This window comes from Ischnura elegans, chromosome 11, assembly GCF_921293095.1.
Source record: "Ischnura elegans chromosome 11, ioIscEleg1.1, whole genome shotgun sequence".
NCBI classification, from domain to species: Eukaryota; Metazoa; Arthropoda; class Insecta; order Odonata; family Coenagrionidae; genus Ischnura; species Ischnura elegans.
In genome coordinates, this window is record NC_060256.1 from 59,525,012 (window position 1) to 59,537,195 (window position 12,184).

General features: G+C 41.7%; 1 protein-coding gene across 1 annotated transcript in view; it reads right to left on the bottom strand.

The window, feature by feature from the left end:
- Nucleotides 1–3,431: 3,431 nt before the first annotated feature.
- The window catches only part of LOC124167787, a 151,414-nt gene continuing 142,661 nt past the window's right edge, over nucleotides 3,432–12,184 (bottom strand). Inside the window, exons 3-5 of the mRNA XM_046545807.1 lie at nucleotides 10,797–11,274; nucleotides 9,998–10,302; nucleotides 3,432–9,529 (exon numbers count right to left, since the gene is read on the bottom strand). Of these exons, the coding sequence (XP_046401763.1) occupies nucleotides 5,995–9,529; nucleotides 9,998–10,302; nucleotides 10,797–11,274 (4,318 nt within the window). The 3' untranslated portion in view covers nucleotides 3,432–5,994. The remainder of the gene's footprint in view (nucleotides 9,530–9,997; nucleotides 10,303–10,796; nucleotides 11,275–12,184) is intronic.

A 12,184-nucleotide genomic window follows, 5' to 3' on the forward strand; every position in this document is an offset into this window, starting at 1 on the left:
TCCATGACTTTTTTATTTCTTTTGTGCAATTTGTGCTATTTTTGTGCTATTTTTTGCTGAGGATATTGAACAGACGAATGGAGGCGAAGGGAAACGAGTATTTGGGCGAAGATCAGTTTGGTTTCAGAAGAGGGAAGTCAACTCGTGATGCAATAGCAATAATGAGGTCCCTCGTGGAGAGGAACCTAGAATATTACCAGGACGTATATGCGTGTTTCGTGGATTTAGAAAAAGCGTTTGATAGGGTGAACTGGGTAAAGTTTATGGATATTCTCAAGAGAATAGTAGTAAATTGGAGGGATAGACGACTGATTCGTAATCTGTATGTGGCACAGACTGCGCAAGTGAGGGTAGCGGATGGAGAATCAGGGTGGGCAAGCATTGGCCTAGGTGTGAGGCAAGGCTGTCCTCTATCGCCGCTGCTTTTTAACGTGTACGCTGAAGAGATGGTAAGGGAAGCGTGGGATGAGTTAGAAGCTGGGATAAAAGTGGGGGGAATGATGTTCAAATCAGTGAGATTCGCGGATGATCAGGCGTTGATTAGCCAGTCAGTGAGGGGGCTTCAGGCTCTAGTGGATGCATTATACGAGCGTTGCGAGGAGTATGGGATGAGGATTAATCACAAGAAAACTAAGGTTATGCGGTTTTGTATAGCATCACGAGTGAGGAATGTGAGACTAAAGATAAAGGTGGGTGGTGAAAAACTTGAGCAGGTTGAGCAATTCAACTATTTAGGCAGTACGTTAGAGGAAAACGGATACAGTAGTAAGGACATCAGGAAGAGAATAGCATTAGTGTAGGAGGCGTTCATGAACAGGAAGGAGCTTCTGAGAGGATGGTTGTGTAAGAGTTTAAAGAAAAGGTTAGTGAAGAGTTTGATTTGGAGTGTAGCTCTCTACGGTTGGGAAACGTGGACACTGAGGAAAGAAGACGAGAGAAGATTGGAGGCATTCGAGATGTGGGTATTGAGAAGAATGGAGAGGGTGAAATGGATGGAGAGGAAAAGGAACGACGAAGTGCTGGATATGGTTGGCGAGGAGAGGCAGCTTTTAGATGAGATACGGAGGAGACAGAAGGTATGGATGGAGTTAGTGCTTAGCGGTGAGGGGATGTTGAAAATGGTGTTGGAGGGTAGAATGTTAGGGAAACGAGGGAGGGGAAGGAAAACAATAGGATTTTTAGATAGACTGAAAGAGAGTAGGCCTTACAGTGAATTAAAGAAGGCAGTGCTGGAAGGAAAGGGAGGCTCCCAGATCACTTCTTGAATACTCCATGGAAACCTACCTTAATCGGTAGAATACTATAATAATAATAATAATAATTTTTTGCAAGTTTTATAAGGAAGATATGTATGTGTGCCAATTTGAATTTTGTTACAAGTATGTCCCGTAATTGAAGTTAACACATGTAAAAATATCATTCTGCATGTGGCAAAAAGGAATAACATGTAGAGCTCAAAGGGTTACCTCAGAAAATGAAAGAAGTGGTTCGTGTATTCTTAAGCTTTTCAAGGCTGATCGAAAAGGAACAGTAGGAGGGATGCTTAAGTTTTACATAGAGTAGCCAGTACAAAATTTTTTAAATTAATTTGAAACTGCCCATTGAAGTCAAGAAATAGTGGGTCTCTGAGGAGGGAGGATAAGTAAAAGTTGACGTTGTTGCTCCCCATCAATTAAGAGGTTACAGTTCAGATCACTGGTCAATACAATTGTGGGTCTAGATGGATGAATAGTTAGGGAGAATAACAAATTATCTAAATTTTCCAGGAAAGTAACAAAGCATCCCCGTGGAGACCTATATATGCACAAAATAAGAAAAGTATGTTCATCAGATGAGCAACTTACTGCTGAGCATTCAAACGTTAATTCAGAATTTAATTTCTGTATTTCATATGACAAGCTACTGGAAAATAAAGTACTTATAGCATATATAGCAACTCCACTATTTCAGTGTTTCGTACGGCAGTTGGAGTCACTGATAGCATAACCTGGAATGGATATTACCTCTTTCATGCAATGTTCACGTATACAAAAATTACGTCTGGTTTTTCACTTAAAGATAGTAGTTCGAGTTCAGTAAGCTTATTGCTTAAACATTGGATGTTTAATACTAGAACTTTTAACTGAGAAGAGCACTTCACTTGTTGGGTAGGGTCATTTGTAGCCGGATAGGAGAATTGAGTGGAGAGCTGCCTCAAACTAGTCTTAGGATTGTTGACCAGTGATTTGATGATGGTGATGATTGGTTTTGACATTTTAAAAATCAGTCATTTTGGCTTGGGGTGGATCAAGTACATATTTTATTGGAGAGTGGTAAAGACTGGAAATTTTGAAAATGGGTGGGGGAAATTTGAAATATCCAGCAGTACTTAGGGCTTTCATTATGCTCATAATGAAGGACATAGTAAGCCTAATAGATAATATTTGCCTCTCCATGTACTGAATTCTTCTAACCCTTTCGCTGCTATGAACCTACCTGGTACAATCACATGACAGCCGCCAGTGGCATAACTAGGAATATGCTTTGGAGGGGGATGTTGGGGCCTGGGGAGCGACTCCCCTCCCCCCATGCAATGGGAGAGGGGGTCAGGAAATATATATGAAGAATGTCTCGTCTCAATGTTTCAAATGACTTCCTGCTATGATAAATAAATGATCTTTAACTTTAAGCAGATGCAGTAATTATATTTCAAAACTAGACAATAGTTTTAAATAATTTTTTTATTTCTTTGAGGCTTTGGGGGGATCTATCCCCTCATCTCCCCCCATAGTTACCCCACTGTGACAGGATACTGCAAATGTAGCTTTTTTCTCTCCCAGCCGTGAGCTCTGAGTTTTCGTCATGTGCAACGGGTAGGTGTCTGCAGAATGAGCAGCAGCAAAAGGGTTAATGAACAGAGATTTAGTCCTGAGTGAATGATGCAATTAACACGTTGCGTACCATGGAATTTAAATTCCTAGGAACGCTGATTTGGAAATATGTGCCTATTAGGGCGTAATGCCTTTGGTTTAAACATGGTTAAAAAGCAAATTTTTAGAATATAACTTTACCCAATCAAACGTAAAGATGCATCAATTCATTATGAATAGCGAACAACAACTGAAAACGTACTAACGAATACGTATTGTACACTTTAAAATTGTTTAGGTTGACGTGCCTAAATGAGAATCTTCGTCATCCGTCCGGAACGTTTGGGAAAAAAATGACGAGAATTCTCGCCATCTGTACGCAATGTGTTAACACTCCTCTGTATGATTGTGTGAAAGGAGACCTGAGAGGGGGGTCTGTCCCCTGCCTGCATCTAATCTTGATGTTTGCCATCTCTTTGCCAATGAGTTTTAAAATTACTAATCAATTTTAAAAGATTATTATGTATCACAATATCTTAGTGCTCACAAGTTTAGACTCGGGGTGGAAATAATTTTAAACAGTTTCTTTACTACAAAATATTTTGTATATTTAAATTATTACAATAAAAGAGTTGATTATAAATTACAATCCACAATATCATATCACAGACGTACTTAATGTCAACAGCTCAATCTTTGCACTCTGCAACAACTGTCCACTTATTTGCTGTACCATTTTTTAAGGTTCATATGAAAAACAAAATCAAATACATACACTTTCTTCCAAAGCAAATGATGAAAATCAAATGCTGTACATTTTATTATGATATTCACTCCTGAAAAAGTTCGATCTTGCCAATACACTTCTGTATGAAATAGCTCACTGACCGTATTGATATTCAGTTTATGCATTGGCAGACTATATCAAGGCTCCTTGCATAAAAGGTTACAAATATAAAAAATACATAGTTGAAATGTCATTTCCATTTTGCATTATTGCTTATTGTGGTCACAATAAGTCAGCTGAGCCTGGCAAGTAGTACCTTCGTTTTTTCCATAACGATTTTACACTAATGATATTTTTGTGCCTAATGTAACAGCCAGGTGGGATATCATTAATATATGTTATAATCAAGGCACAACTTATATCATCTGTACATTCAAGCCTTTATGCTACTACTACAATCTATATGCTAAATGTTGGGGAGATAAGAATAAAATGGGGAAAGTACTTCAACATTTTATCATAGAATTTTGAATAACTATGTAAGTTTTAGAGCTCCTATAGACCTTGAATGGTCCAAGAATGGAGATGTATGATGAAATGCCGTATTTTCAAGAACATCAAGCAGATTAGTGGCATCAAATGGCTGGCCAAATGTCTCTTTGAAACGCCGAAGTTTAACATATTTTCAAAAAATACTCATCTAATGCCACTCAGCTTCGAAAACCAATTGTGAGTGTAGATGAAGCATTATGAATAGTTTGCTAAAAGAAAAGAATCTGGTGTCAAGGGGGTTTGAATCCAGCAAAAACATTCTTTCAACGTTATGAGCAATACAAGTAATCACTAGGGTTTGACATTGTTCCTTGAATTATATTTGCAAAGGGTTCTAGAAATTCGCACTTTCAACGGTAATGATTTTTTATGGTATTTAGGTGCCAAAACAAGAAATAATTGCAGTACTGAAGTAAAGTACCTATGAGTGTGTCACAAAATAAAGAGGAGCTATAGATAGAGCACCACTCAAGATCCTGATGACAACAGATTCTATTTTTTTCAAGGTTTAATGAAATTATCAGTTTAAAAAATTCTTTGATTTGATTTGAAAAAAAATTCAAGCTAGTAATACTAAACAACAAAGCTTGAAAGAAGACTCAATGGTGCATCACGGAATCATGCAGTTGAAGGACAATGCAAATCATGCTCCGATTGGATTGTGAAGATGACTACAGTAAACAAAAATTATCTTACCCATGGGTACTCTTGGATGACACATGATCAACCAATAAATATTTTTCATCTTCTTTTCCTACCTACTTCATTCCACTGTTCCTTTAGAATATAAAAATATATAATTCATGTAAATGCGGCATGATAGCGTACTAGCTAGGGCATGCTGGTAATTTACCAGACCTCTGTCATAAATTTGTTTTTGTGAGCATGAGAGATGTATGTTTGATACTAACTTTAATTAAATTTTTACTCATAAGGAAAGGTTACCACTGCTGATTGGGAATATTCCTTAGGGCTATAATGCTCATTTAAAAAAATAGAAGTATCTGCATATATGAATATTTCCATACATTTTGTAACAGTGGGCTTGTAGTTTTTATTGTGTTAAGGAAAATGTACTATATTCCTTTGCAGTAGAAGGATTTATGATACAGGACTATGAAAATCAATGTGCTCGGTCACAAATAAAGGGGACAAGATGATCACAAATCTTTTATGGAATCATCACACCATAAAAGATGGAATGATTTCATGAACTGGACATAATTACAAATTGACTCAACAAGTAATAAAAATATGAAAATTAATCACACCGACAAAAATATTACTAAACTTAGATGAACACTATCAATTCAATCACAAACCTTTAAAATGTCAACTAATCAAAAGAAGATATTTACACTATAAAATGCCTTAAAAGGCATATGATTGATGCTCAATCATAATTGTGCATTTTGTGAGCTGATGAGAAAAGCAATAACAATCACTAGGCCAATGAAATTTCATTAGAGTTTTAGGACCATTCAGAGTTGATGAAAAATGAAGGTTGTGTAATGTATCCTGCAATCTCAAAAAATTACTCCTAGTGATGATATGAGCTTCACTAAATGTGTGATGTTAAAACATTTGGAATGATACAGATGAATACTGCCAACAAAAATACCTCTTATTGGCCATCCGTGTCAGGGTAGGAAATGAAAACTATTCAGCTCATCCTATGGTATTTTCATGCCCGTGAATACTACTTTTCACATAGGTACCTGCAGTTTTCCAACGGTCTCACTCTTTAGGAATGAAATGAGCATACCTCTGGATACACTACCCAGGAACTTTTTAATCATGCCTCCAATTTCACTCTTCCGACTCAATGCATTCATTCAAAAATTATTCTCTATGTGAAAGCCAACATCAACCATCCAAAACCCTCAAAAGGAACTTGAGGCAGAACACTGAACGCATTCTCGGCTCATCGGCCACTGTCCTGAGGTTTGTTGGGTGAAGGAAATCCGCCTCTGTATTTAATGTTGGGAATGCCCCATTCACTCCATCGTCCACAAACCTGCCTTTCTTCAAATTCACCCATCCATTCTCACCAGCCAACCCATAGACCAAGAGAGGGAGAACAGCCTCCTCAGGAAAGCCTTGAGACAGAAGCAATGAGGCTGAAAGGTGAAGCTCCCTCTGAAGCCTCATGGGTAGATGAAACACGGGTGCTGAGCCTCTTGTTGTTGCCAGTCTCAGTAATTTGAGCATGGAGGCTGCCGAATGGTGGGAGAAGTGGAGACGGAGGAAGAACCTTCGTAAGGCAACACATGGCTCAAAGTGATTCTGCCTAGACCATTCACTCTCTCCATCTTGACCAGGATCGCCTGCACCATCATCTCCCTCCTCCATTTCCTCCTGTTCCTCTTCTCTATAGTCGCAGTGGAGGTGACGAAAGTCCGTGTGATCAAGGCCATAGTGTCCGGACGAGTACTGCATGATGTTAGGATTACCCTCTTCCTTCAGCACAGCATCTGCATCTGCTGGAAATTCTCTCGCCAACTCTGAGAACAGCTCTTCGATCTCCTCGAGCGACTGTTTCAGACGCGGATCCATTTCACCTAGCTGAGCACCTCTGTTGTCCTCCTGATCTTGGGGCTCTCTGAGTCCCAGCGTGGGTTGATGCTCCTTTTCCTTCAATGACTCCTCTCCCCCTTCGGCATATCCTGTCTCTCTCTTCCTCCTCCGTGGATCCCTCTCCGCTCCCTCAACCACAACCTCCGCTGTTTCCTCAACCCCTCGTGTGTTACCGTTGGCGGATGGCAAGGTGCTGATAAACTGGGGGCTGTCTCCAACAACATCTTTGTAGGATAAGAGCCCCTCACCCAGGCTGACCTCCCCATTCACAGTGGGCTGTGGCTCTTCCACTTTAATGTCATCTTCATATAACTCGGCAGACTTAAATTCAAAGGTCTGCTGCAGTGTGGTATTGCTAACTTCTGACTTCAGCAAGTGTGTAATGTTAACATGATCATCAACCATGTACTCAGTCACCATTTCCTCCTCGCCATCGTCTTTCCTCCCATCACTAACATCTGGTACATCAGTGTTGTTTGTGCTGTTCTCTGAAGCATTTTCTATCATGGTGATGGAGGAAAGTATATCTTCTGCTTCCGAGCTAGTCACCCAGTCTGATAAGGAAAGGTTCTTGGGAGCCTCAGCATCTGCACTAACCACCCAGTCGGATTGAGAAAGATTTGAAGGCAATTCAAATCTCACATCATCATCATCCCAAGGCAGAGAGGTGGAATTCTCATTAAGTGGCCATTCGGTGACAGGCATATCAACATGTTTCTCTGTGTAAATCTTACTCTCACCACTTAACACATCAGCAACAGCTTCTTCTAGCTCTTTTCCCAAGGATTTTGCCTCCTCAGTCAAGTTTTCTGGCACTGATAGACGTGTATTCAGGACCAAGTCAACACCAACAGCTTCGTCATCTGAAGTCATTACTTGACCCACGGATGGTGAAGAATTGTAGGCTACAGATGGGAATCTCTCTACAATGATATCACTGATGGTATCATTGTTGATTGATTTGATCTCAGTGATCTCAGAAGCAATATCAGGTTTCTCAGATTCTAAAATTTCTAGTTTACCATAAGCTGGCAGAACTGGCTCACTATATTCAACAGATGGTGTTTCAACGTGCTCAGCAGAAGGAAAAGCATCATGATGATGGGTGACTTCTTCCACTACTTTCTCTACATGCTCAGTACTGTCTCCGTTTGCACTTTTCTCCAAATGGCCATCATCCTCCTTAGTATCTTCAGAATCAACTACAGGTTGGGGTTGCTCCGTTGGTTCCAATTCCACTTCTGTCAAGTTCTCCATTGCATCTGTAGCTTCATTGATGGGAGGGGTAGAGGATGTGGTAGAGGATGTAGTTGTATCATTGACGGAAGGAGCACTGTTGGTTGCAGTCACATTCGAAACTGCTCTAGCTTCATCTGTGGATATCTTTCCCCATGGGGCATCGTCATGGTCAATGTCTTCCATTGGATGGAGATGGTGAGGGTGAAGGTGTGGGTTTGGTCTCATTCCCATGACCCTTGCCACAAAGCGTAGGGCAGAAGCCAGACCTTCCGCAGCCATAATAATGGATTCCTCTGTGCCCTTCTGGAAAGTCTTCAAGTTCCAGAGACCAGTCCTGGCAATATGGTGTTGATGGAGGGCATCCCAAACCTTGGCGTCAGTACCCCTCTTGCTCCGTCCCTCTTCCTTGTGGAACCACACAAGTGACCTGTTCCTTTTCGAGATCATCCACGGGATTGGTAGTGCAGACTCCTCGACCAATAGGACGCTACCCTCCTTACCCACCCTGTAACCCATCTCAAGGGCGGTCAGCAAGCAATCTGAGCGGGATGTTGCGGTGAGGAAGGATGGCGTGGTGCGTGTCTCGAATCTTGACAGCATGGAGGGAAGAGCCCTGTGAGGGGGACCACAGAAGAGAGCATTTGGGAAGTGGTGCGATCGGATGAGTTCAAGGGTGGGCAGAAGATCGTATCTTGGAGGTCGGGGGAACCACACAACCAGCAGGATGTGCTCTAAACCTAGAGGTGAAGGTGTTTGTGGTTGCTGACCAGGTGGAGACACCAGAGGTGCAAAGCCGGGACAAATATGGTCTGCTACATCCCCTAAGAAGCTCCTGATGGGTGCAGGAGATGGTGAAACATCCTCCGGTGGACCTGTTGGGTCCTCATCTTGATCAAAAATACTCTCCTCTTCTCCTCCAGCCCCTTCATCAGCCTGCATCAAGTCCAGGGAGTCATTCTTGCGACTGAAGTTGTCTTCCCTGACCTTTCCTCTTGATGAGGCATCCTCGTCCCCTTCTTTGGTGAGCATATGGTCCTCAGCAAGGGTCTCTTCAACCAGACTCAGTTCTTCCTTTGTCCTCTCCTCTGATCCAGACCACTCCAATAGGGCTGCATCACGGTGAAACCTTGCAATGAGCTTCCTCAGAGAGTTGGAGGTCACAGACTTCTCAGAGGATGACAATGAGGGCAGCAGGTCAGATGCGATGGGGTGGAAAGTCAACGTTGTGGGGTGTGGCAATGGTGGATCATGTGACTGCCGGTGGTGATGGTGTGGAGGGTGAACGCAGGGTCCAGAAGGCCTAGGCGGAGGCCTTGGGGCCCATGGGAGGACGGGAGGAGGGAGGTAGCGTACTCTTCGAAGGTCGGTGACCCAAGCATCTAGCATTGCGACATCCTCATTGGTGAGGATGGATGTTGCGAGGAAGTCTGATGCCATCTGCGAGAGGCAAGGCAGTAAGGTGGTGCACCGGCAACGCCAACGGAGAACACGTGAGGTAAAGGTGGCGATGTATGCAGCAGGATCCTTAGGTGAGGCAGCAATGGTATCGTTGTCATCAGTAATGCTGATATCCAAAGGTGTCATGCTGAGAGGGGAAGAGATAAAAGATGTTTAATGGAAATTTGCAGTAGGTTTATTTCCAATCACTAATGAGATAACTTGAGTTGTTTGAGCAGTTCAATGATACCCAAGCAAAAAACATCAACCTTTCTAATGCATTCTCAATAATTGGTGGATTCGTAGGTGGAATTTTTGGTACAAATTAATTATTTTATTAATCAATATTCTTTACCTTTGAAAAACAAAGTAGCACACAATGGGGCATTCTATTATACTCTCTTCTCTGTAATGTTCAGTTTTGTTATGAAACATAGTAAAATGATTGAATTACTTGTAATGATTAAATGTTGGTAATTGTTACTAGTTCATCGACTGATTTAAAAAAAGTATCCATGGTTTAGAGAAGATGTTATATATCACCCCAAATAAAACTAAAGTCTTCATTTGTGATGAGAACTAGAAAAGTCTTCAAAGGAATTTGCATTGCTCCTACCTCTCAGGTGAAAGCGAAGCTGTGTAGTTTACGCCCATAGCCTGAGGCAAGAGGGTGAATCTGACCCCTCCAGCATCAGATGAGGCCCCAAGAAGAGCATGGTTCCAAAGTGATCTCGCCAAATGGGGAGATATTTCTGGGTCCTGCTGGGGGGCCTTCCGCCTGTCTGGGAGAAGGGCCAAGCCCCAAAGGGCATCTCGTGTGTAGAGGACGTTGCGAGAGCCATGCGGGGCCAAAACATTCACAGGTACAGTCACTGGGGGAGCAATCACATCTGCAGAACCTCCATCCCAAACATCCAGGAACTAGATTATAGAACAAATACATAAAGTCAAATCACCTTAGCATTGAAACTGGTAAAACAAAATGAAATGATAAAAATGCTGATGATTAAATATTAAATTTAGGACTGGATCACTTTAGGTTCTTTTGTTACACCAATTTTTGGGATCAGAACTGAAAGAAAACTCAATCCAAAAAGTAATGGTGTCATTAAAGATTACAAAAAAGCAATCAGAACACTTTTTTGTAGAGTAATGCTTTAAATAGGGTGATGTTACTAATCCAATCACTAATGAGATAACTTGAGTTATTTTGAACAGTTCAATGATACCCAAGCAAAAAAAAATAGGAAATAATTATGAAATATTTGACAGAAGAGACAAAATTGAGGACTGGGACCAAGAATCAATGCTGGGAACAGAACCAGATTCAGAACCAACACATTAAGTTAATGGTTTAAATGAAATGAAAATCTATTAATTGAATTTTAGGAAAAGTAACTTCACTAGTCCATTACCATTTCCACTGAAGGCTTCCGTATTTCGCACACTCTGTATCGGAGATGCTGTCCATCATACACATGGTGGTCGACTCCAGGCCCTCGTACTTCGTATCCTTGAGCCCACAGGTCGGGCCTGCCAAAGTGAGCATAAGGATTCAGGACCCTGGGTGATGGGGCCCCGGGCACAGATGTTGGGAATGCATGGGAGTAGCCATCCAGGACGAGGCCCACTGTTGCTCCAAGGGTCATCGAGGAAAATACCTCCTCGGCCCACGTTGCCAGTGACCTACGGTCGCCTCCATTTGGTGGATAAGCGTCAAAGACGTAGTGGGCACCGTGCTGTATTGCAAAGAGGAAGGCTGCATTCCGAAGTGGTGTGATATCAGATTGGTGATCCACAGGTGTTGTGCTGGTGGTGTTAGGCAGGAAGCGTAGAACTCGGTAGGGAAGTCTGGCCACCAATTCAGCATCCAGAGGAACACAGTCTGGGAGCCTGTGAGGAAAAACAGAAAATGAGGGAATGAAAATTATTATTAAAAAGGTCATGCGTAGTTTGGCCGGGATAGTCCTGGTTTAGACTGTTTTTGAGGGAGTCCCGTCGGCTTCCGAAAATTCACTACTATGCCCCGGTTTTGTGCATAAATTATGGGAACTATGTTTTTATTAGAACAGTTCATAGCAGAAAGCGTCAAAGGTGAATTCGGAATTTTTATTTTCTGGGGGGGGGGGGACAAGAACTGATAGGCAAACGGTCTTCTCATATTTGGGATCAAAAACAACACACAACAATTAGTGTTCGAAATATAGGCACTGTTTATTTTTATATGAAAGTTATTAATATGAAGATATTAATTTGTTACATGTATAATATTGACAGTTTGCGAGCCCCTTTCCCACTTGGGCAATGTCTTTTTTCGAGAGCTGACTAGCGAATGAACAATGGCTGGCAAAAATGTCTTCATGAATTGAGCTCTAGGCTTAAAATGATTGAGGCTATCTAATTCACAAAACAAAACCAACGTAATGATATCCGTATGAAAAATTTTGCCCATTTTTTATGCGTCTGAGGGGGTGGGGGGCACGTGCCCCCGCGCTCCCCTCTAAATCCGCCGATGGAAAGCGCAACACAATACGGCAATAAGAGTTTAGAATGAAAAAGTAGCTTAGCACCTTCAACGTACAGTAATCAGATTGCGGCATTATAAAAGAACACCGTCAGCTTCGATCCGAACGTTGCGGAAGTGATGGTAGCAGCGCACAATCCCTTCGCTTCCCCTTTATCGGATCCCGTCCCCATCACTCACCTGCCCTCAGCGCATCCCACCGAATAATAATAAAATATAATAATGACACAAAATAAAACTAATTTTTATTGCAGAACAAAGTTTTTATCGATATAAGGA